Source organism: Brassica napus, chromosome C8 (assembly GCF_020379485.1).
Source record: "Brassica napus cultivar Da-Ae chromosome C8, Da-Ae, whole genome shotgun sequence".
Classification (NCBI taxonomy): Eukaryota; Viridiplantae; Streptophyta; class Magnoliopsida; order Brassicales; family Brassicaceae; genus Brassica; species Brassica napus.
In genome coordinates, this window is record NC_063451.1 from 29021019 (window position 1) to 29045933 (window position 24915).

The window sequence follows — 24915 nt, forward strand, 5'->3', positions numbered from 1 at the left end:
AAAATATATTCTAATTATGTAAAATATATATATACATGAAAATTAATATCCGCACGGTTGCACGGATCCAAATACAGTGAGTTTTATAAATGAAGTTTTCAAATTAAAATAGGTTCGAGGATTTTATTGGAACCGTAGGTAGACCGTAGATACTCTGAATATAAAAGATATCGCCAGCCGAACCAATAATTAAAGGAGGAATACTAGAAAGGACCTGGGCATTTTTTTCGTCCTAGGCCAAAAGTCTACACCTACCTAAGGATACGTGCATCATCGTTCATATATTCAAGCTAGCATTTAGCATTAAAAATCAAATTATACGAAGTAAAACATAGGTAGAAACACTGGTTATCAGTAATGTTCAGTTCAGAAACATATGCAATGTTCAATTGGTTTATAATTAGAAACCCGGCCCTAAGCCCGAGTTTAACGGAATAACGGTTTATAATCAAGTTTACCGAAACTAGTTATGAAACTTAAAAAAACGTTTTTAAAATAATCCTTCAAAATTATGAAACTACAGGTCATAATTGAGACTGTACCACATTAATATAAATTTAAAATTTTTTTCTAAGGTTCTGTATCCGGAAAAAGAAAAACTCATATCAAAAACGAAATCAAAACTCGCATCGAACATATGATCTCAATATACAAATTGCAGCAAGGAGCGAGAAGATTGTAATATACTGGGCCAAGGCCCATTTCTAGGATTATTGGTTGTAACTTGTATCCATGTTAGGCTTCTAGAAGACATGAGACTCAAGAAACGCAACAAAATGTGAGTCATATTAAATAGATAGATAAATGTTACATAATATAAGAAAAATAAAATGGAATAAGGCATCCATGATAGCGTGTTTACGTAGGGAAGAGTTTCTGGATGAGCACACTCTTTTACTATTTTATTTTGTGGTAAAGCCGAAAAGCATAAACCGACAAAAATGAGTCACCCACTTGCATAGCTTCCCCATGCGCTCATGTAGTGCGTGTCTCCCACCCTCTTCCATTTTTTCTCCTCCGTGTCTGTGCCGAGGTTTTTTTTGGTCGTTAACGAGTTGACTTTTTTTTTTATTGTTGTATTTCTAGGTTTCTAAGTTTGATTTTTCTATGACTAATAACAAAAAGAAATCTAGAAGTACAACGAAATAAATGTGTTAAATTTTGATTAAGAGACTACATACACTGGTCATCTTAACGTTGAAATTATGATCGTACGTTCTTTAGGCTTTTGTATCAATTTATTTGAATTTTAAATGGTTATTTACATCAAACTAATCTTAGTTACCTTACGGTTTGTTGTAACCGACAAATGAGGTTTTGTTATAGAATGCTTAATTTTGTTAGAAATCTGAATCACTTTGGCAGGGAGTTGTCTCACTAACAAAAACAAAACAGTAAAGCTTAGATTCGATTCAGGTGATATAAAATGCAAATGTAGCAAGTTGATATATAAAACAAATAAATACTAATAAAATTAGGTTGTAGGAAACGTCGTCACATCGAGAAGCGCGTGGGAGTTTTAAACATCTCTTGTGATTTTCCATATAAAGACAGTTCTATAACCATCTCAACAAAATCACATCTTTCTCTCTTCCTTTCTTGTTGCTTATCCATTCTCCTCTCTCAAACAATTAAATCAATTCTCTCGAATTCAAGAACAGGGCCTTTTGATTCATCTCTCTCTCGTGCTCACAATTTGTTAAATTTGTAAAAGAGGGGTTAAAAATGACAGGCTTCTCTGTGTCTCTTATCGTCTCAAACTTCTCAAACGTCGCCTCGTATCTGTCTCCGATCTTTGAGACCATACCGTCAAAGGTTGTCCCAGCGCAGATCGAGAAGGTTGTCTCTTTGGTCTCTCGCACCGGCAGAGATTTGCAACGTTACGATAACTCTGGCTATCGTCAAGTCGTCGGGTACGTCTTTTTCCCACGAACCATCGCTAATCTGTCTTCTTTATATATAAAAAATGACTCAAAATATTAAATTATCTTTATAGCTATCTTGATATTGTCTGGTTGTAAAATAAAAAATAAAAATGTTGGAACATTATAATACTGGAATTGTTTTTTTTTTTTAAATAATTAAAAGTTTTGTTTTGTCATAAATTGTAAAAGAAAATATTCTGAAAAAGCTTTATTTTCTTTTTAATATCTGCAGATGTGTACCGTACCGATACAAGACACAACAAGTCTACGGAACTGAATCCAAAGAAATCGAAGTTCTTCTCATCAGTGCTCAAAAGGGGAAAGGAATGTTATTCCCAAAAGGAGGTTGGGAGATTGATGAGTCGATGGAGGAAGCGGCTCTGAGAGAGACGATCGAAGAAGCTGGTGTGACCGGGGAGCTAGAGGAGAAGCTAGGGAGATGGCAATACAAAAGCAAAAGACATAACATCATTCACCATGGATACATGTTTGCTTTGCTCGTTGACCAGGAGTTCGAGCGATGGCCTGAGGCGGAAATGAGACAACGCAAATGGGTGGGTTTGGATGAAGCAAGAGAGGTTTGTCAGAACTGGTGGATGAGAGAAGCTCTTGAAGCATTTGTTAACCTGAAATGTAACACCGAGGAGGTTGAGATCGAAGCTAATGAAAGTGGAAACGATGTTTAGAGTTGGTGGAACAGAGCTTTAGACTTAGAAACCCGTCCACAGTGATCATTTGGTCACAAAGTCTCTTTGTCTATTGAGACATGTGGAAAAGTTTTGATAGTTTGAAGATTGAGAAGTCAACTTATTATTAGCCTTTCTAATTTTATTCATTCTTTTGTGTATTTGATGATATGATTCATTCATTCTTTGATTGTGAATAAATTGCTAGACCTTAAAATAAAATATTTATTACTAACTCAATCACATGAATTCTCGTAATATAAACAGAATTATTGACTGTAAAATAGTGGACTTTCATATTTTATTAATAGCATAATTGATCAGTTTAAAAAATTCAATCACTTGATGGGCTTCATGATTAAAACATAGGCCCATACTAATGGGCCTAAATGCTAGATGTTCCGGCCATTATTATGGCTTAAACCCTACCTCGGGGTGGGTTTATCTCTCTCTCCAAGGCGCGCGAATCGCTAACGCTTTATCTTTCACGACACGTTTTCCTCCTGTCGGATTCTGCTCTGCTATATACCTCTGAAAAATGTCTAACGATTCTAGTGCTGAACCGGCTGCTGGTTCTTCGGGTTCTAATGAGAGCGTTACCAAGATCGAGCCGATACGGATGCCAACCATCGAGGAGATGCGAGCCCAAGAGGTTTGGAACAACTGCGCCGTCAAAAGTGTAGCTAGTGGAGTCATGGGTCTGTTCCAATCTCTCTCCTTTCTCCATCTAAATAGCTTCTTTTACTCCTGATTTTATCAGACTCATTAGTTCTTTGGAGAAAGTGTTTCAGACGTAAAGCTACTAGCTAGCTTTAGGCTTGTCGTTAATAAGGATTGTTTGTTATTGATTTCCTTGTAATAAATAGGCACGTGGGGGGTATGATAATCAGTTGACTTGTACTACGTTGTCTGTGAATTGTGTAGGAGGAGGGCTTGGGTTGATGATGGGTTTGTTTATGGGAGCATTGGATAATCCTATTATGCATGATACGATGACTGGTAGACAGCAGTTTGTGTACACGGCGAAACAAATGGGGCAAAGGAGTTGGAGCTCTTGCAAGACTTTTGCGGTTATGGGTTTGGTTTACTCAGCTGCTGAATGCATTGTCGAGAAGGTAAATATATATTATATAAATAGAATATCCCACAACTGAATCCTAATCATCACTTCAATTCCTTACTTTTTTTTATTTACTTCTCTCAAAAGGCAAGAGCAAAGCATGACATAATAAACACCGCTGTTGCTGGATGTGTGACCGGCGGTGCAATGTCTGCCCGAGGTATCATTTTATTTGTCTGAACGTTTAACTAGGTGTTTTTGTTCCTCTGGGAGTTACTTTATACGAATTTTTCTCACATGCTTTCTTCAAAGAGATTATTTGTTTGGTGTCTCTAAGGATTTTTGATGAATTGAATTTTGTTTCAGGTGGGCCAAAAGCTGCGTGTATGGGCTGTGTTGGGTTTGCAACTTTCTCAGTACTCATAGAGAAGTTCTTCGATAGGCATACGTAAACCCAACAATATATCTAACAAGTAACAAGCACCATTGCTGTTTCTCATTCCTTTCCGTGATCGTGATACAGACAGGGAGAGGGGAATCTAGGATTATATTTTTGAAACATAGAAAGAAGTCAGACTTCATTTGATTTAATATTTGTTCAGCTATTGTCATTATTTTATTTTATCATAGTTTTGATTACCCTCAGGCTCCATTATTAAAGTGTTCCTCAGTAACTGGGACTCTGTCCTTGCACGAAGTTTCAATTTTCAGAGTTTTAAGCCCCTTTCTGTCTTGTATATTAATAGTTAGATACAGACAGGTCAGGTCCTGAAGTTCCTTCTCTGTTACGCTAGAAACCATGATCATATATCTCTGCATTCTCTATCTCACCACTTGTCTAGAATGAATTAAAGGTTCAAGACCTCAAAATTTCAACATTTAAGGCAATTGAATTGAAAAGTTGTTAAATTGATATCTCTGATTCATAAAATATCAAAACCCAGTACAAGATTTGTTTCTCGCTCAAATCACTCCCAACTCCTAATTTAGAAATCTGTACAATCTCTTCTAAAGGTTAATAAACCATACAAATACTCACAGCTTACCAAACAGTCTCTGTTGATGGCAAACTACTGGTTTGTTGCAAGGACTCAGTTGGGCAGGCACAAATGACTTCAACAGGCTTGTTAGCATTGATTGGAGTACGAGTTTCTCAGTCTCTTGGTGTGAAGTATGAACTGAACTGCCATCGGAGGAACAAAAGTCTTCAACTGTGTCTTGTTTTATTGTTGTACCTGGTCACAAAAATTGGTTTGGTCGGTCTGTCAGATTCAAGCAAATATTTTTTTCAGACAACATCAAGTATAAAATGAACATTAAGACAAGAGTGGAAAAACTTACAGTAAAACTATGAGCTATTCCACGGTTGAAACGCAATCTCTGGTTGGTTCTCCGTCATTCTTCTTGGAAAATAATGCAAAGATAACAGTATCAATTACAATGCCAAGAAAGAAAGTTAAAAGAACAATGTTTATACTTGATAAGCAATTTTGTCGTAAATGCGAGTGATGCAAGTGAAAGGAAAGGACCTAACCTCCAATACAGATTTAGCTTCAGAATCAAATGTTTTGCAAAGTATCTCATACTTCGCCAAGAAATTCTGCAAAAATAATAATGTAGAAGGCTGCTCTTTAAAACCCTTTTTTTCCTGAATGCAGCCTTACAGAAAGATACTGGAAAAAAAAACACTACTGATTCTGTACCGGAAGATTAGCTTTCGATGGTGAAATGCTTGATATTCTGTATCTGTATATAAAAACGAATGGAGATTTTCAGATGTTTGAAAAGCCAAAGTTCAGTCAAGGCTGGAGAAATATCTTTTACGGACTTTAGGAAAATATTGAGAAGCCATCAACACCTTTCAAAAGTTCTCATTTTAATGGAACAAGATAATCTTCCAAAAGGGTTACCTCTTACCCTAGCTTGCTCATGTAGAAAGTCATTGCCAATGCATTGGATGTTTGAACAGTCAGCACGATAGCACTCATCTTATTCTGAAAACAAGAACAAAAACCACCATACTATCATCAACCCATGAAACCTGAAAGTAAAAAAAGCAAATAGACATCGATATAGATAAAGCAGACTTTGAGAGACCCGCACCTTGGAGGCAATAAGCTCAATCAACTGCATCATAAACTCTCCCAATCCTTTCCCTTGAATCCGAGACTCCAGCTGAATTTCATACACATACAGAACAGGTACCTCTTCCTCTAAAGTAAACCGATAATGCACGAATCCAGCAATCTGATCACACCCTTCCTTAGACGCCGTCTCATAGGCTTTACTACCATAACGCAGCTCCCGCACAAATATATAGCGTGCGTCTGGAGAAGTCATCTCCGTACGCTTAACCTTAGCTTGAAGTGGCCAATTAGACCCGTAGAATCCTTCCATGTTCTTCTGTCATGTATATAACAAATTCATAGGACAATTCCTGAAGAGCTGTGGTTTATAAATTATAATATTAATATAATAAATCTACTGCATTTTTGTTTTTTTTTTTGGGTATAACCTTCAAGAGCTTTCGAATGTGTTGTTTCAGAGACGAGGAAAGTCTATCTCCACGGCCAGATTCCAAGTAGACAGATAAGTCTACAAGACGTAAGGAACAGCACAAATATATAATTAGCTCAACAAGAAGGCATGACTAAGTGATCAAAGCAAACAGCTCATGGGACTTAAACTGCATCTGTTTCATATAAAAGCACCATAGACTATCCACGTGCCTATTCGTGGATTCCTAAACATAAAACAAACTATTTTTCGAAAAATGTAATAAAAATCCATAACAAAACGATTACCATTTTTCGTGTAACGACGGAAGGAATCAAAGGGAGAAAGAGGATCGAGTGTGGAAGAAGCTCTTTTTATAAGGTCATGAATCTTCTTCTTCTTCTCTAGTATCTGCATCGTATTACCGAATTTTCAAAACCGAAAATTTCGAATGCTGTGAAAAATATACATCAAAAAAAAAAGTTTCGGAAATTTTTACCTTTCGCCGATTCTTTGAATCCATGGTTTCCGCTGATCGCTCTTTCTCTCGGAGAAGTGATTTCGGCAGGAGCCGGATTGTTCAGACGGGTTTTAACCCAAGTCAGATCCGACAAAATATAATTGACGCCTATGTAATGACTTAAAGTCGTGTAAATTGGATAGAGAGGCCCCAGTTTTGTTTGTCAACTACAACAAGGCCTTTATTTTATTTTTTATTTTTATCTGTACAAGATTCATCAAAATTCAAAAACTTTTGAACATTTCATAAATTTATCAGGGTTATTTTAAACAATGAACTATGTTTTGACCCGCAAGGTTGCACAACCGCTGATGTTATTTTCAGTTTTATATGCATATATATTTATTTTAAATCATTAGTGATATACATTTCAAATTTTAATCATATATTTATATATTTATATAACTATTTTAAATACAATAAATTATAGTTTACGTGTTTTTAATAATCAATTATTTAAATTATTTATCTTATCGTCTTTGCATTTACTTATTAAACAAATTAATATGTGTACAAAAAATTATTTGAAAATTATTTTATATTTAATTTATGTTAAATTTTTACCTGTCTTTCAAAACTGGATTTTCTTTTACCAGTATTTTTTACGTTTATTCATTTTACATAATATATTATTGTATATACAGAAATCTAAGATATGTTAATTTTATATATGTATTATATAGTCAGTTAATGTTAAGCCGTTCTGTAATCATATTATATTTTTGACATAAATATTTTATATTTATGAATTTATAATTTATAAATTTATCATATTTAGTTTAATATAATAATTTTATTTTAAAATAATTAATTATGATTATAAAATAGATAAAAGTAAGATATATTGTTAACTACAACGAAGCCTTTACTTTTTTTTTTTTGTCAAATGTTGCTTTCATTAAGCATGATGGGCCAAAAGCCAATTTACAAGCAGAATCAAACTCATTCCTATGACAAAAAGAGTAAAAACCAAACGAAGCCCAAACCCCTTTTTTACAAGCCCAACTACTAAAGATAAGGACATTCTGCATGTAGAGCACACGTGTCGACAGTGAAAGCTTCGAATTTTCTGGAATCAGGAAAAGATTACACCGATGCCACCGCCGGCTGCATGTCGGACTAAGAACCATCGGCCTCTCTCCCAATTAGATCGATCTGATTGCATGTTTCTTCTTCTCTTTATTGCCGTCGATCTAGAGAAGCTCGTATTCACACCGCCATATGTGAAATCCCGTGAGAAGCTTTAGTAGAGGAAGTTGCAGATCCATACCGGAACGCTAACTCCAATTGCTTCATTAGTAACCTTTGTCTTTCACCAGTAAGGAGACTTCACTTAAGTTTGAAGCGAAGATTGATTCCCGTTTGATGAGAATAAGAATAAAACAAGAGGAGAGAAACAAAACTTGATTCTGATCATAAGATCGGAGCTTTATTACATCAAACCAGAAATCGGAGAAGAAGATAGAAAACATAAGAACAGTATCCGATTGGTTTGAAAACACAACAAAAATACTCGCCTAACGAAAACTGATTCGCTTAACCAAAGTTTAGATTCGATCTAGGATCGAAAATATACACATCAAAAAGACAAAATCTCTCTCATTTTCTCTATTCCTTCAAAAAGATCTATTATGGTAAGAAGGAAGATAGAGAAAATTTCCTCTTTTTGAAAGAGAGGAGAGGTTTTTCCCTGTCTAACAAGGCCTTTACTTTAGTTTTTATCTGTATAGTTTTGAACATTTCATAAATTTATAAGGGTTACTTTAAACATTAAATAGTAAAATAACATATTTTATATCAAATATATATTTGTCTTAAACATAAATAATACTAGGGTAGTAATTTTGAATTTGATTTTAGTTAGTGAAGTACGTAATTTTTAATTAAAATATGGAGAACGTGTCTTGTCACAGTTGAAGTGTAGTTTTCAAAAAAATAAAGAAATGTATATCTCAAATTTGAAACTATAAATATAATTTTTTCCAAACTATCACAAAAGAATTGCTCAAATCACTGGCACTAGATAGTTAATCTCAATTTGGTATTCGTTCATACGCAATCGAGTGCGTGAATAAAGAGCAAAGTTTGCCGTTTTCTCTACAGCATAAAAAAGATAGATTTTAGGAATCAGGAGCTCTTCTCTTCCTATCATTGACAGATGATGAAGCATTGGCAGCATCAAGTTTAGACTGACCAAAAACAGACCTGCAGATTCCAAAGGTGCTTTGGATTATTAGAATCAAACATCTTGTTGATAGCTTATTTGAAATCATGGACATAGGGATTAGATTTTGGATGATCAAGTTTCGAAATAAAAATGGCAAACGATCAATCAAACTATCAACCTTAAGCTTAGACACAGTTCTAAACAAGCTCTATGTCTAGATGAATGTTCATTTACTAACACATTTCAAACATCAAATGTCTTTGGTTGAATAATATGAAATCAATCATTACTAACTAGTCTAATGGCTATCTTAGCACCTCTAAGTCTTTGGCAAAATATGCTAAAAGCTTAGAAGAGTTGTCTCAGACATTTCATCAAACATCTTTTGGATGGAAAATGCATAAAGATCAACTTTTGAGAAGCCAACTCAGAAGATGCATTATGAATACTCTACTAGCAAGGACTAAGAATGATCTACACTAAAACATCCTACCTCTAACCTAATCACCCTTAATCTCCATAACCCATGAATTCAAAAGGTGATTACTCACGAATCTCCATGATTCCTCTTAAACCCATATTGGATTTCAGATTAATCATGTAGAGAAATACAGAGAACCGATATGAAAACAACAGGATTGCAATAACAAAAATGATCAATTGAATCAAAGAGATGAACTTTCCAAGAGGTTTTTGGTGGTTTTCTTAAGATAAAAGACAATCCATTGAACCCTCCACCTCAGGAAACAAGTCCCCATCCCTAGCCTCTTCTGATAGTGAGGTCGAGATTGACGAGGTTCAGAGCCAGCCATGGTTTGGAGGCTACAGCTCAGCACCAGGTGGTTACTACACCACATTCCCACCTGGCGACGACGATGCTGGGGCATCTAACCCTACTCACTATCCGTAGAAGGTACTTTATTACTTTCCCTTGTATATACCATTTCATTTTTTGCATATTAGCTTTTTTTTGGGTATCTCTCTCTACTTGACAACACAGAGACTGTGTAACTTAAGCTTGGGGGAGGTACCAAGTATTTGATCATGTTTGCTTTGATGATTTTGTATTGAGTCTTGCATACATACCTTTTTGCATTAAAAAAAAATCATATAGATTACATCACTTGCATTGGGAGCAATGATTTAAAATGCCTTGTAAAGAACACTACCTCGAATAGCTATTGCATCTCTCAAGTTTCGAGCCTTGAAAACTCTTCCTGAATCTCAATCTTTGAAGCCAACTACAACCTTATTTGAATTGAACGAACTTAATGCTTCTTGCTCATGGTCCCTTGTGTACTGAGTCATGGCTATAAACACTTGAGTTGTCACATCCTTTACACCAATCTTTTTGACAAACTCGAGTGGTAGACCACTCCCAAAACCCTTTCCTCCTTTTAAGCTTTCATTGTTTGATGAGTGAGGCCTTTTTCGGAAAGTCTTACATGTGCATAATGTTGAGAGTATCAGGAACGACAATGTTTGATCTTCATTCTTGCTAGATTAGGCAAGTCTTCTACATTGAAGAGATGGACGCCCTTGCTGATGAGCTCTTTGAAGAGTTGTCACTAGAGGACCCTCTACATCATGCTTTGACGATAGAGAGAGAGGCTGAAGTGATTGAGAACCTGGAGAGTACTGCCTATGGATATAGCTAGGCCTGGAGGTTGAAGTGATTGAGAACCTGGAGAGTTCATCTCTTCAATGTAGAAGACTTGCCTAATCTAGCAAGAATGAAGATCAAGCATTGTCGTTCCCGATACTCTCAACATTATGCACATGTAAGACTTTCCGAAAAAGGCCTCACTCATCAAACAATGAAAACTTAAAAGGAGGAAAAGGGTTTTGGAAGTGGTCTACCACTCGAGTTTGTCAAAAAGATTGGCGTAAAGGATGTGTCAACTCAAGTGTGTATAGCCATGACTCAGTACACAAGGGACCATGAGCAAGAAGCATTAAGTTCGTTCAGTTCAAATAAGGTTGTAGTTGGCTTCAAAGATTGAGTTTCAGCAACTAATGAGATTCAGGAAGAGTTTGATGTTAGGAGTTTTCAATGCTCCTAAGACAAATGATGTAGTATAAAAGATTGTCGAACCAATTCTAAGGAATTTCAAAGCATTGAGAATGCAAGTACTTACTTAATCTAAGTGAAACCGGTGATTTAAAAGATTTCTAAACTAATGATTAATGCTAATGCAGTTGCAATATAATAAAAGAACTAGATAGGTTAAAATCTCCTACCCGCACGTTGAACATTTCTTGTGATGCTCACAGAAAATTGACAGACACACTGAACATACGTACCCCATATCTATAGTCTTCTTGTGGCAAAAACACCTGCAAGTTTTTTACATAAAACAATCTCTTGTAATATTTTGGAGGAAGAGATCCGAGCTATTGAAGAGTTCTATGGTTTGGTCACTTACGATGCTCGAAAATCAACTCCTACAGGTTTAGGAAGTTGTACAAAACCGCGGGTGTGCAAATCAGTTGCAAAGATCGTCTTTTACATGCAAAACAAAGCAAACCAAGGTTAGGACCCATTGAGTACGCTAATGTACAAGACACGCTAAACCTGCGCAGGACAGGTGCAATATGTTTGGACTTGAGATGAGAGCATACCGTTAGAAACTGAAACAGCCCATCCAACTGTTTAGGTGCATGATGTACTCCGCCGGTTATGTAAGATGCCTGCATATATTGATGCCACAAGTGATGAAAAACTAATGCATAGGTTGAGGAGTCCAAGAGTTAAGAAGCATCTACTACGTGCATCAGACGTGTAAAGGAAAAATGATATTACCTGCTGCAAAAATGCTGAGTTCTGTGTACCTATGTAACAGGAATCAATGGGAACCTACATAACCAATTGATTAAGTGACTTTAGCCTTGACCCTTGTTGAGGTACAAATTTATGGAAATTCTGAGAATGTCAAGAAACTTAAATTCCAAGAACCAATCAAAATGAAGAGTACCATAAGGCGTTGGGCAGAGAAGATAGAGTTCATTACAGCTACATATCTGAAAAACAGAACAAAATCCTTCATGAGACCAGACAAACATAAGAAAATATTGCAAGTAGAAAAAGGTTATAGAGCAGAACATACTGTTCCGGGCCATCTGGGGAACCTTGCAAGCATAGAATCTGTATTTCACATACATGCCAATTGCACAATCAGCTCTATTTTATGGAACAATGCAATCAAACAGACAAAATCAAAGGAGGGACGAGCCTATATGTACGAAATTGTACCTTAAGCTAAATATTTCTACAAAGCAATCAAGATGAGAAATATTATCTAAGACAATTGATTGAGACGTAGATCATACTGAACACGCACCCGAGGCTGGGGATGAAGATGTCCAGAACGGAAAACCCTCTGTATATCTAGCCAGAAAATCAGGAAAAACAAAAGGTGAAGACAGCATACATATACTACCAAATGACAATGGTGGTCCTAGAGACATGCCATCTGGTTTAGCCAAGAACACACATATGAACCTAAAACGCTATGGCTTTTCCTAGTTGAACCCGACATTGAAAGGAAGCTACTAGGCCTTAAGATTCCTAGCAGGTCTTATGTAGTATATATGGACAAAGCCTCATCCATTTTCACTTACCGAAAAAAAAACACACAAACAAGAGTGATCAAATTCTAAACAAATTATCTCAAAAAGGATACAGCAGAGAGCCATGGAGAGCGACCCTGACAAGAGAGAAGAAGCAATTCTATCCACATGCTCATCCCCCTCGGCGAGCTCCGCATCTCTGCCAATAAAATCTTCCAATTTCTCCAGCAAAGAGCCAAAAAGAGCAGGCATTCTAGCTCCCCTGCTCTCAGAGCTCACATTCGACGTCAAAGAAGAATCATAAACGTAATCACATGAACTGTACCCAGTAGCTATCACCACAACTTGGTTCAACTGATTCAACCCCAAAACCGCGTTCAGAAACGCAAGCACCTAACATAACAAAACAGCGATCGTGAATACAAAACGAAAGCATTTCACAGATAAATAAAGCTCGCGAGAAAAGACACTTACTTACATGAGAGAGGAACTGAGAGAAGGTAGTCGATGTAGTGTCCCAGAATAAGGGATTCGTATCAAGCAACAACACTAGAAGACTAACATCATCTGCCACACAGAACAATTTCAGATGAGAAACGCAGCTAAAGCGATTCATATGGTTTCGAAGTGGAGACCTGAATACAGCTTAGAAGCAACGGACGCCATCGCTTCCGCAGAACGCGAGTCAGAGTTTCAGTGCCGAGAAAACTTCCCGCCGGTTTGCTGAATCAGTGGCGTAAACCGTCGTCTCGAGCTTCCGATGATTCGAGGGACACTAGAATCGGAGTTTCGACTGCTATAACTAGGCCGGGGCATTCGATATATCCGTCCGGTTCGGTTATCTGGTGTTTCGGGTAATTCGGATAGGGCTCAACTTGACCTATTTTCGGTTCGGTTCGGTTTGGATAGTTTTGGATTCGGTTCGGTTCGGATAATAAATATAGGAACCGGAAACAACCCGGAAAAAAATCATTTCTCATTTGGATCCGGTTCGGGTTCGGATAGTTCGGGTAGTTCGGATAGTTTTGATAAAATATCGGTTATTTAGGGTAAATATCAAATAATTAGGATGATTTAGATAACAATTTTGGATATTTCGGATTACTTTGGATATTTTGGATAAAACTATCCGGATAATTTCAGATACTTTCAGATAGTTCAATACTTTATAATTATTTAGTTATCCTCAACTATTGTCAGATATTTTTAATAGAATTTTAAATTAAAAATATATATTTAGTTATGTTATCTATATTAATAAAGTTGGGTTTAGTTTCTCCTTATGCTGCCACCACATCATCAATATGCATAGGACATTTTTCGCCACGTGTCACTTCATTAAATCTTCAAAGAAATCGATTTTTTCCATTCTGAAAAACATCTCGAAACCCATTATGGGCTCTACAACACAAAGACTTCTGTTCAGGCCTATATCATGTTGTTTTCCCAAGCCCAGGTTTTTGTGTGTGAGCTTACGATCCCTCTTCCGCTTCATGTAATCCAAAATTAGGGTTTCTGTAATCGAAGAGCTTACCATCCAGTTCCTCGGCTTAGTAACGCTCGGGAGTTATGTCATTCAATGAGGAAAACCTAAAAATCTCATGAACTCGTCTTCATTGCTGCCTTTATTTGTTGTTCAGTAGATCTCTTCACCATCAATATATACTTTCGACGTGGCCTCCCCGTTTCCGATAGTTTCCGCCAATTACTTCTGGACTGAATCTCTCAGACAACATCTTCAAAAATGGCAACTTCCAGCTACAACTTCTTGAGTTGAAGACATGCCAGTGAAAAGATATTGTTCAGACGAGACTTCTCCGTTTTTGGGCGTCTCAGAATGTGAAAAGAGGTTAATTGATGAGCGTGGATATGCTACTGCTTGATGCCAAGGTATTTTGTTTAACTGAGATCTTTTTTAATTAACTACATTATTATCGAAATTGTGTTCAAGATGTTGTCTGGGTAACTTGCTTTCTTCTCTGGTGACAGTGGTTCAGGGCTTCAGGCATCGATAAATGTATACCGGTTGAACATCTTCTAACACTTATTGACTGAAGGATCTGTTTATGAGCTGGGTTCTTTTGATGTAACAAGAAGCAACCGAGACGTCTTTATGGAGATATCTGAAACAGTTCAAACCAATCCCGATGGAGCACTTCAGATTTATCAGGTTAAATTTAAATTCACACTTTTAATACTTCTCAATATATTATTTTGATATAAGACTTACTAGCTTTGCGTATGTTTCTACCACAAATATTGTTGGGCAAGTAAAGGGGACTAGAACTTCATACAATAAAAGAGACTCAGAGTACAACGCATCATTATTACCATAAGCATCAAAAGGTATAAACTCATACAGTTTTTTTTTCTATTAAAGTTTAGCCAACTTTCTTTATCATGCAACTAGCTCCAATTCTTAAATATATAGTATGCCCATTTATACTGAAAAGTAATATTCTAGCTATTTTCACTATTTCGTGATTTGGTATTTACTATATACAAACTGCTTTTGGACCAAAGCAAATCAACATCATATCATATGTATGTTTTATGGATAAACGTGAAACCATCTCTAAATAAAACTCTTAGTCTTACGAATGCATGTTCCAAATAATTAATGAGCATTATCTCTGTAGAACCCATACATTTGTATAGATTATACGTTCCTTTCTTAATAAATAATTTGAGCTGTCATCCTAAATTATAATTTGATCTTATCTTCTCCAATGCTTCAAGCAAATGTAGAAAGCAACTAGGTACATGAGTTGGCATGTATAAAAAATTTCGTAACTGTCGTTCCAGGAACTCAAATGTATGCGTAAGTGTGTTTGAAGAATTGGCAAAAGCCCTTGATGAAATGAGAATTTCTGAGTAGGAGTATTAAACCGAAAGTGGTGGTTGCCACAAACTTCAACCCTAAATTGGGAGTAAGAAATTAACCACCATTTCTTAAGCATGATATAGCTGGTCTTAAAATATTAATTGACTCAAGTTCTTTTTTAGGTCGGTTCTTCCTGAATGCAACCTCTGCAATCCATTTCTATTTTAATAATGAGAGTGGTGCAGGTAAAAGTTATCTTGAGAGGTAATGACTTTCACCACTATTTTCTACACAAGGAGAATACTTTAATAGTCCAAACCCACTGACTGAAAGCGGTTCTTATTTAGGACATGTGGCATTGGCAAAGGCTCGACCTCCGGCCCTACAAAATATGGGGGTGTTAAGAAGATTGAGTGAATGACGGTAGCAAAGCTTAATGACCGTCATGAAATCTCCACTGCAGGTTTGCCGTTAAATCAAACATAATTTATCTTACTGCAACATATATGACCCGTGTGTGCCTCTAATAAATCAAAATAAATTCAGTCAGAAGAATTCATTTGCATTGGCATTGTAAGTTGAATCAACACATCAAATGGATGGTGCTACATTTCTTGCTCCAAGTGCTACCGAAAATTGCAGCGTGAGTTTACATCAGTCACATGGGCTTCCTGTAATGAGGTGAATGCTGTTGGAGTCATAAGGTAAGCCATCCTTAACGAGACCACCAATTAAAGTTCCATTTTTCAATTCTCATCCCGTATATGTTTCAAAGTAAGACACCATTCTGGGAAACTATGCTAGGTACCATATGCAAATGACTGTTTGGTGCAACCGACACTAACACATTTGTAGCTTTTAACACTGAAATAACTAAACTGACCAATATCCGGCCTGCAGACGTCTCCCACCAGCAGGTTCTTATTTCTGCTGACTAGCACTTTCAAGTTCTTATTTTTTTTAGGAAACGACTACTAATATTTTCACATTCTTTCGCTTATGAAAGCCACAGGTCCACAAGACCCACAGGATTGGGACCTTCCAAAATGCTTAAAGGAGATTGTTGGGTGAACTTTAACCTTCTATTTAAACATATCTCACTTCAACTTCACTACAAAATAACAGAATTTCACTCTTGCATTCTTAACAACAAGTCAACAACCAATGTCCTCCCTAGCATATTTTTGAGGTCCAGTTGGTCAATATAACCAGCACCAAATTATTAACAATTTAAAATAATTGGTTTAATTTTCTTAGTCATTTGTACATTTAATGTTAAACTTAGATCAGTACATAAATTAATTAAAATTTTCCATAAAAAATTTCTTCACACCGAAGATATAATAATCTGCATATAGAAAACAAGAAAAAAATAAATGAGATGGATTCATATAGATCGTTTTGAATACTGATGCAAGGTCACGAATATATGTTCTCCCTCAGCCTTCGTATATTCATCATTCGAAATTAAATCAAATCAGTTAATTCATAATCTCAAAAGGTTCCACAATCAGGTGAACCCAAAACGAATAGTTGAATATATAACACATTTTTTCCAGTAAGAACGATCGACCTATTATTATTCTTCACCACACCTCGGGCACCGAGGTTTCAAAGAAACAACTTGAGCACATTAGAGATTCTCAACACTTTCTCTTTCACAACTAACATATTGCAGCTCCTCTCCGTTAAATATTATCAGCCACTTTTGCTGTGTAGGAACACCAGCTATTCCTTGGCAAATGGCAACTGGCTAAGAAGAAACCATCACAAACTGATGAACGTAACACAGAGTCTCTGGTGGGCTCAAATCGAGAGTTAGGAAACGCTCTTCGAGTAACAATAACCCAGGTTTACAATCCACTAATAACATAACAAAGTGACCAATATAGAGCTATCTTGCTACACATGCAATCTCTATCACAGCTTAATTGTTTTTCCTTAACACAAGTTCCATAAATAAAAAATTCCCAAAACTTCTTCAAAGTTTAAAACATCGGCCACCATAGTAAAGAACACAGACTTATTCAAACATGTATGAATTACAAACAAACAAAAACAACTTTTACAAAAAGAAAACCAACGACCCATTAAAATAATTTCATATATAATATTTTTTCAAAAAAAAGAAAGATTTCATATCTAAGAACAACAACATACCATATACACAAACCAGATACCAAACACTAACAATTCTCAAAACACGAAATTTTAACTTCATAACAAATTAGCATATGCACCAACATAAGTAGCAAACATGACCTCCACTTCAAATAACACAACAAATCAACAACATAATTTACAAGTTTGAATATCACAAAGGTCAACAACCCGCGCGAAGCGCGGAAACACCACTGGTATGTAGATATAGTTAATATTTTTATATATTCAGGTACCCGTTCGGTTCTCGGTTTGGTTCCGGTTCGGTTACATTAGATATAAAAATATAGAAGTCGTTCGGATATTTGAGGGTATTGATCTGGTTCCGGTTTCGGGTATTTCGGTTCGGTTCCGGTTATTTTGCCCGGGCTTAGCTATAACCATACTAAGAAGCATCCGAGATCACCGACCCGTTTCTCTGATAAGAATCCGGATCCGATAAACGGGTTTCGACCCAAACCAGGTTCAAGCCCAATATTTTACGGCGCAAGCCCAACAAATCTTTAATTATTCGTATTTTCTTGAGAATTAAGCTATAAACACGATGTTACACAATCGTATATAAATACGTAAATGATACAACTACTACATTTGGTTTGAGAAATTTAAACCCGCCGGTTTAGCCAATCCAATATGACTCCAGCGATGATTCCTCGTTCCGGTTCAAAGAGCAGATCATGCAACAACCCATCAAACAGCTTGATCGACTTGTCGGACGAGGAAGCTTCATCGTACAGTCTCTGAGTAGCTTTAGGATCCGTAACCGTATCAGCAGTGCCGTGAAGCACAAGAAACGGGACCTTGATTCTATTCAGGTTCTCCAGCAAATGGGAACCGAGTCTAAGGATCTCGTAACCGGTTCTTGCTCTGATAAACCCCGTGTAGACTAACGGGTCAGAGTATTTAGCCAAGAGAGCTTCCGGGTCGCGAGAAACAGGCATTATTTTCTTTTTAGCAGCACTCAACTGGTACCTTGGGATGAGGAACGCGAGGAAAGGTGCAATTACCTGTTGAAACAACAATGTTGTAATGTTTTCAAGACGAAAAGTTAAAAAACATGTTCAGGTTTTGACGTACACCAAAGATGGGATGAGATGGTTGGACTCCTACTGCGGGTGAAGTTAACACAATGCCTGAAACTTGAGCTTCGATCTTGGGATCTAGCATAGCCTGCAAGAGTAGTTTATATAGTCAACATATAGTTTCAAGAGCAGTGATATGAACATGTTTTAAGATCTTTTGACCTTTAAGATGATGGCTCCTCCTGTTGAGTGACCAACGCAGAAACAGGGCAGTCCCGGGTTTTCTGCGATTACCTTCTCAAGAAACGAGCTCTGCAGATAATTGCTTTTAGGAGATGTGATTTTTGAAGCAACGGTATGGTTTATGAAAATGGTGAGCCTTGTGAAACTTAAAAAGAGACTTATACCAAATCTTCCAATTTTTTAAGAGATCTAATTGTTGAAGCAATGATATGGTTTATGAAGATGTTGAGACTTTGACTATACCAAATCAGTGACAGCATAATCAAGAGAAGGAACATAAGCATGAAGTCCATCGCTTCCACCATGACCTGTTCGGCCAAGATAAAACTCCATTATGTAGCGAAAATATAAAATTTGTAAACTAGCATAACTTGGAATAGTTAAAGTGGTTGTATTACCGATCCAGTCTATTCCATAGACCTTGAATCCATTAACATTTAGCTGCTTAGCAAAGTCATTATACCTTCCACTGTTGATCGTTTGAATAACCTGAGTTAGGCTTCCTCTATGGAACGAAAACTTAAGATCAAAATCCAAAGCTACAAAACAAACCTGTGTTCGTTCAGACCGTGGAGCAGAACAACAATCCCCCTGCAAGCAAGCTCACAGACATATATATATCAGCAACAAAAAGATTAAAAGAAGACAATAAACAAGAGACTAAAGATAGAAAACTTGGAATAAAGGTGAACGTAAAGTTACATAGCCAAGAGATCTAGAAGATCATTGTATTATATACACTAAAAAGTTTTCTCTTGACCAAGTCTTCAGTGTGTATACTATACATTGATCTTCGAGATCTCTTGACAAGTTAGCAAAATCATCAATAATCTTTACAAGATTGTCTCAGGTATTGGTGTGATCTTCTTCACATGAATGTTAACAACTAGTCTCAAACAACCACAGCAATAATGAATCCAAGAAATGCAACAACAGAACATAATGTCAACAACTAGTCCCAAACAACCACAACAACTACATGAATCTGAATAACAATTCTTAATTGTTTAGTCTTAGAGCTCTTAACTATAAGACCAATCAAACTAAGTAAGGCACAATAGAATACAATGTAATAAAAGGTAAATGCCGAGGTAAAAGCCAGGACCAGCTGAGGAAAAAAGGACAAAAATAATCAACATCATAATTAAAGCTCAAATTGTCGAGAACCACAAGTCTCGAGACAGGAGAGGGACCTCTTCTCGTTGCATTTCTCAGCAATGGCCTAAAATATCTTTTTTTTCTTTAATTAATTTCACCTATCGAGTTTCCATAGAAACCATCGAATGATCAGTAACCGACAAGACAACGAGTAAAGAAACGAAATTGGCAGGAGAGTGGGACCTGTTCTTAACGGAGCCAACACGTGTCCACGACTGAGTGAACAACGTGTCGCCTCTCTCGGTCGTGAAGAAGGAGAAATCTCTAACGGAGCTTCCGTCGCCGCCGTTATCCTCCAAAACCCGCCGCATTGCTAAACCCCGTCTAACCGCCACTTCATCATCAACAACCACCGTCTTCGTCGGCTGCGGCGTAGGTGACGGCGAAATGCAGCAGACGACGTTCCGCTTCCTCTGTTTAACCTCTTTGGTTTGGATGACTGTCACGAAGCGGTTAAGCTCCCGCGTGGAGAAGAGAGCGCTGGTGCCAGGTGTCAGAACCAACGGTGAGGAGATTGATCTCATTGGCGATCGCCGACGAGCTGTAGCATTGATCGGATGATGATTTCGAGTACCGTCTACATTGAATGGTAATGAGATTCCAGTGGCTAATACGATCGTTCTCCCGCTTGAGCAGATCATAAACAAAAGGCGAATTTGTATCGCCCTTCTCTGAAATTAGATTAATTCGAGAGTTGAAATAGGAAAGAAAAGTTAGGGTTTTTCTTTGTTTGATGAACAGACCCAAAAAAAAACACACAGAGAGATCTCAAGAAGAAAATTCTGATTAGCAGAATCGCGAGAACAGTGAAGCAGTTTGGTAGTTAAGATTTTTTTTAAAGAACTATTGGAGGAAAATTATTAAATAATTCAGTCTTTTTTGTTTGTAACTAGCTGGGGGCTCTGAGAGCACCACCATCGGTGAAGTTCTATAAAAATCAGTATACAAACCATTAAATAATAATATTATTGTTGGAACAAAGGTGAAAATCGTGTCTCTTTCTGTATCTTATTACTCAATCAAAGTGTTCCCTTATATAGGGTTTAGAAGGAATAGATAAATGGAAAGATGGAAAGAGTACAGATCATTATCCTGAAAGAAAAAAGGAAATCTACTTAGAGATAAACATAGAGAAAAGGAAACTATCCTATGTCTAAAGTCGGCCGCTCTCTCTCCCTTTGGGCCGCCGACTCTCTCTCTCCATAGGCAACGGTTTGGGCCTTTGGTTACTAGCAATCTACATTGTTCATAACAATTATAACATAATAAAAAAATTTGATTAAAATTAATTTTATTGGTAAATGATAAACCACTAATATCATGACACATAGCAAAATAAATTTTAGGACCATTTCTAAAAGTACTACTTATAGAACTTCTCTTAACCTTCTCTCTCCTTCTGTTATTATTTTAATATTTAAATTTTTTAGAACCTCGTGTAAATGCAAACGATGGACGTGCTCTGAGATAAATTTATTTATACGGCTGTGACTGTCAAGCCAAAACGACGAGAGGAGTCTTTTACATACGCCACGTGGCGTGTTATAATCATCTCCGGTGATGCCAAAGCAGCTTTTAGATTCTCAGCATATACCCCCGAAAATTTAAAAATCTTACGTTTATTTTTTCTTGTTTCGCTACAAAAATCAAAATTCGATAGTAGCTACAAACACAAGTTTTAGAGATGTAGTCCCAGCCTGTGCCACTTGCATCTTATCTGACTGACACAATCTGAATTTTGTTCGGTGAGTACCTTGTATCGTCTGCTTTTACCGTCGGTTACTTTGTATCAGCTGGTGTGACCGGGAGCTGGTATCGTTCAAAGCGTTTTCTCCAACTTGTCTTTAAGCTAACGCAATGGTGGCATAAAAAAGGAAAATAGAGACCAGCAGCTAGAAATGTTAAACTATGAGAATACAGTTACACTTACAACTTGCAAGAAACCAAAATGAATATAGTCCAAGTTTACTAGGGTTTATTGGTTGTTGTATTTTAATAGATTTGAAAATCTGAACTAAATCTAGTGTTATTGGTTCGATGATTTTTAAATCTGTATTAAAATCATGTGTTATTGGTTTAATGATTCATAAATTCTGTATCAAATCAAGTGTTATTCAATTTTACGAATTTACTAATATATTTGATTTTATAATGGATTTGAATGAATTTGTTTGGATTTTTTAGTTAAAAATACAAAGATTCAAATCCGATGGAAAACCTACGGATTTGCATATTTTACTTTATAAATACTATATGGATTTATAAATCAATCAAAATATATAAACCAATAACACCTATACAGCTCCCTCAAGTTTTAATTATTATTATTTTTTATTTCACCGGTTTCCAATAACAAGAGTTGTTGTAGTATAGTGGTAAGTATTCCCGCCTGTCACCCGGGTGACCCGGGTTCGATACCCGGCAACGGCGATTAACTGTTTTTTGTGTGGTGTTTTCAAATACCAGTACACTCGCCACAACGTATCTATCTATATCTCTCTCTCCAGCTGCATCTTCCCTTTCTCTTTTTTTTTTTTTTTGGTTTCTAACGTTCTTGTTTATTATGGCAGGTTGGTTTTGAGATGGTGGACCTTTTGGCTGATGCAGAAGGGATATCTGTGAACACCGTTAACTTCAAGGCCTTGTTTGGCAGAGGTTCCTTTTTTTTTTTTCATTCTCCGTTGTTTTCTTTTCTCAAAGTTTGAACCTTTAGGCCTTGTTTGAAACAATGATTAACTTTGTTTTGAGAATCCAGTGAGCTTGACAAGTTCTGTTCCATAAAACCTATTTGATGTACATAACTTGTTTGTAAAGTTTCCTACTTTGAGAAGATTGAAACAGTCTTTTGGACTGTTTCTAACTTTGGCTATTGGTTTTTTCTATTATAGGTCTTATTGGACATGTACCGGTTATGCTGGCGAAATCTCAGACTCTCATGGACGCAAGTGATGAGTCTGTAAGTTAGCTCATCGCAAAAAAAAAAACAACTTTAAGTGTATGTGTATTTTTACTTGTAAATCAACTTATTGATTGGTGGAACTGTCTGAAGGTCGCACAAATTGTTTCCTTTTACAAGATCTAAACCAAGTACTTATGGTATGCATTTATATCTTCCCTCTCTTTCTCGCCCTCCAAGTTCTTGATTTAAAGTGCATATGCGACGGTCTTAAAGATCTTTCTGTACCCTCTTTGAGATCTACGAAGATTTAGCTTTGCCCTTTGGTACACTGCGTTTATTGCCAAAAGGTGGTCACGGTGGGCACAATGGGTAACAAAAGCTTCTCACTGTGTTATCTTTACAGGTTAAAGGATGTTTTTACTACTTGAAAAACAGAGTGGATAGATAATTTTCTACTGTTTTCACTATCAAGTTTTCAAGAAGAGAAACTCTAGCACTACAAGAAAGAGTAGCAAATAGCGACGGTAACATTTACGGGTATCTCGTCGGAATTAGTTAAGTCCGATGTGTTGCCGAGAAACCGCAAGACGTCGGAGTTTGGGTCTCGGAAATGAGTAGTCATCGGTCAACTGTCGGAAACTACCTAGAAGCTCATTTGTCGGAAATCTCGTCGGAACGGTTCTCGGTAATTTCCGATGCTTATCTGAGGTGAAAATTTTGTCGGTCAAATCGATGGTTCTCGGTAACTTCCGATGGTCTTCTGAGGCGACGTAATTGTCGGTCTTCTGTCGGTAAGTAATCGGTTTAGTTTCTGGGAAATTGATCAGTAATTAAATACCTATGCCGCACCGTTGAATATGGTTTAACGAAAAGTAGTCGGTGTAATTGCCGGAAATAACAGAGGTGTTCTCGAGAATGAAGACGTCGGAAATAATATAGTTGATTGTCGGGAAAAATGTGGCTAAATTATGACGTTTTTTGGTGTAAAAATCACGTTTATTTGAAAGTGAAAGACAAATGCATTCAAACATATAAAAATACATCAATAAAGTTTAACTTGGATTGAAACATAAAATATTTTACAGACCATAATTTAAAATATCTTACAACATCCAGCAAACATAACTTTCAACCTACAAACCACATTGTTGAAACAAAAAATTTTGCAAGCCAATTTGACAAAGCATATTTAACAAACAAAAAAATTTCTACAAATACCACGTTAGGCTTCGAAGGTGTTATTAGCGGTTGCAGCTTGTCTTGCAGCTTGAGAGGGTAGGACATGATCAGGGAACATGTTTCGCATGACAGTACTCCAATACTGAGCATCTTCAACTTGAGAAGACAACTCATCACACTTATTGGTAACTTGGACGAGCTTTGTTTGTGTCTCCAGATACAGTGCTTTGTAATCCGGAGATTGAGTTGCATAACTTGGACCACTTGGTTCACCGATATCCATTGTTCCATACCCAAAACGGCGACCATTTTTTGTTACTTTAACCTCCTATAAATGAGAATATGAAAAGTAAAGTCAGAAAGTTAATTTGTCTAAATTTTTGAAAAAGGACTTACAGAATCGTAAATGGCATTTTTTCGGCTTGAGTGAGTTGGAGATCACCGCAAGTTTCTTCGCCTTGGGTCATTTGTGTGAGCTTCTCTTCCTCAAGCGCTCTGCATCTGCGAGCAATATGCTCAGCCTTTTTGTCTACAAAAAGGCCATCGGATTTCCTCTTATGCGTCTTTTCCATGAATGTTACCATATCCGGCAGTTCACCAGTCACTTCATCTCGCTAAAGACAAAATAAATCACAAGTTAAATACGTATAGAAAATTAAAATTAAAATGACATAGAAAGACATAAATAATACCATGTTTTCTCGCATTCGAATATATGGACATGAACCGCAAGTGTGCTTGGATATTCCATAACCTCCCCTGTCGCTATTTCGGTTTTTAGAATTTGTCTTGCTCCGTTTGGCATTTTTCTCCAGGGTCCAATACACAATAAACCCGAGCCAAACCGATCCCTTCATCCAAGTTGGTTTGTTATCCACCCCTTGACGCCATAATACCTTCCACTTGTAAACTCTGTCTAGCAAACAAGCTGCACATTTTGCATCAGAATGTTCTCGTACAAGAGTAGTATGACAGTAATCCCAGTAGTATTTTTGCTAACATAAAT

General features: G+C 36.7%; 6 protein-coding genes and 2 long non-coding RNA genes across 14 annotated transcripts; 4 read left to right on the top strand and 4 right to left on the bottom strand.

The window, feature by feature from the left end:
- Nucleotides 1–1435: 1435 nt before the first annotated feature.
- On the top strand, nt 1436–2851 carry LOC111210407 (nudix hydrolase 4). The gene is made up of 2 exons (XM_022710781.2): nt 1436–1913; nt 2158–2851. Exons 1-2 carry the CDS (start codon nt 1726–1728, stop codon nt 2609–2611), a joined length of 642 nt encoding a protein of 213 aa, XP_022566502.2. The 5' UTR covers nt 1436–1725; the 3' UTR covers nt 2612–2851.
- Nucleotides 2852–2982: 131 nt separating this feature from the next.
- LOC106386537 (mitochondrial import inner membrane translocase subunit TIM22-4) lies at nt 2983–4323 on the top strand. Its single transcript, XM_013826369.3, has 4 exons — nt 2983–3309; nt 3536–3726; nt 3819–3891; nt 4038–4323. Exons 1-4 carry the CDS (start codon nt 3150–3152, stop codon nt 4121–4123), a joined length of 510 nt encoding a protein of 169 aa, XP_013681823.1. The 5' UTR covers nt 2983–3149; the 3' UTR covers nt 4124–4323.
- Nucleotides 4324–4559: 236 nt separating this feature from the next.
- LOC111210416 (N-alpha-acetyltransferase 40) lies at nt 4560–6881 on the bottom strand. Of its 4 annotated transcripts, none has more exons than XM_048766450.1 (9): nt 6667–6881; nt 6476–6578; nt 6187–6266; nt 5775–6071; nt 5589–5665; nt 5375–5417; nt 5206–5271; nt 5013–5071; nt 4560–4906 (listed from the first exon to the last, which is right to left on the bottom strand). In XM_048766450.1, the coding sequence occupies exons 1-8, from the start codon at nt 6688–6690 to the stop codon at nt 5027–5029; spliced, it is 735 nt and encodes a 244-aa protein (XP_048622407.1). In that variant the 5' UTR covers nt 6691–6881; the 3' UTR covers nt 4560–4906; nt 5013–5026. The 4 variants fall into 4 exon arrangements, with proteins under 4 accessions (XP_048622407.1, XP_022566527.2, XP_022566526.2 ...); XM_022710806.2 differs by having other exon boundaries at nt 5013–5074; XM_022710805.2 differs by having other exon boundaries at nt 5775–6074.
- On the bottom strand, nt 6753–13289 carry LOC111198033 (general transcription and DNA repair factor IIH subunit TFB4). 4 transcript variants are annotated; one of them, XM_022710802.2, is made up of 11 exons: nt 13060–13289; nt 12903–12991; nt 12538–12817; nt 12196–12242; nt 11962–11999; nt 11830–11875; nt 11658–11711; nt 11477–11545; nt 11281–11357; nt 11096–11191; nt 6753–6890 (listed from the first exon to the last, which is right to left on the bottom strand). In XM_022710802.2, the coding sequence occupies exons 1-11, from the start codon at nt 13088–13090 to the stop codon at nt 6887–6889; spliced, it is 831 nt and encodes a 276-aa protein (XP_022566523.1). In that variant the 5' UTR covers nt 13091–13289; the 3' UTR covers nt 6753–6886. The 4 variants fall into 4 exon arrangements, with proteins under 4 accessions (XP_022566523.1, XP_022566522.1, XP_022566521.1 ...); XM_022710801.2 differs by lacking the exon at nt 6753–6890 and adding an exon at nt 8636–8892 and having other exon boundaries at nt 11159–11191; XM_022710800.2 differs by lacking the exon at nt 6753–6890 and adding an exon at nt 8636–8892.
- Nucleotides 13290–13395: 106 nt separating this feature from the next.
- Nucleotides 13396–16508, top strand: LOC111210410. The gene is made up of 8 exons (XR_002661742.2): nt 13396–14314; nt 14414–14770; nt 15230–15354; nt 15431–15512; nt 15596–15711; nt 15795–15952; nt 16053–16165; nt 16255–16508. It is a non-coding gene; the product is annotated as an uncharacterized LOC111210410 (long non-coding RNA).
- A 1377-nt stretch (nt 16509–17885) lies between these two features.
- Nucleotides 17886–20975, bottom strand: LOC111210414 (monoacylglycerol lipase). The gene is made up of 7 exons (XM_022710799.2): nt 20015–20975; nt 19226–19264; nt 19072–19142; nt 18917–18981; nt 18653–18742; nt 18486–18578; nt 17886–18415 (listed from the first exon to the last, which is right to left on the bottom strand). The coding sequence occupies exons 1-7, from the start codon at nt 20470–20472 to the stop codon at nt 18014–18016; spliced, it is 1218 nt and encodes a 405-aa protein (XP_022566520.1). The 5' UTR covers nt 20473–20975; the 3' UTR covers nt 17886–18013.
- Nucleotides 20976–21217: 242 nt separating this feature from the next.
- LOC106413475 lies at nt 21218–22934 on the top strand. The gene is made up of 2 exons (XR_007327829.1): nt 21218–22486; nt 22720–22934. It is a non-coding gene; the product is annotated as an uncharacterized LOC106413475 (long non-coding RNA).
- Nucleotides 22935–23160: 226 nt separating this feature from the next.
- LOC125591722 lies at nt 23161–24817 on the bottom strand. The gene is made up of 3 exons (XM_048766451.1): nt 24602–24817; nt 24306–24523; nt 23161–24237 (listed from the first exon to the last, which is right to left on the bottom strand). Exons 1-3 carry the CDS (start codon nt 24764–24766, stop codon nt 24225–24227), a joined length of 396 nt encoding a protein of 131 aa, XP_048622408.1. The 5' UTR covers nt 24767–24817; the 3' UTR covers nt 23161–24224.
- Nucleotides 24818–24915: the final 98 nt, after the last annotated feature.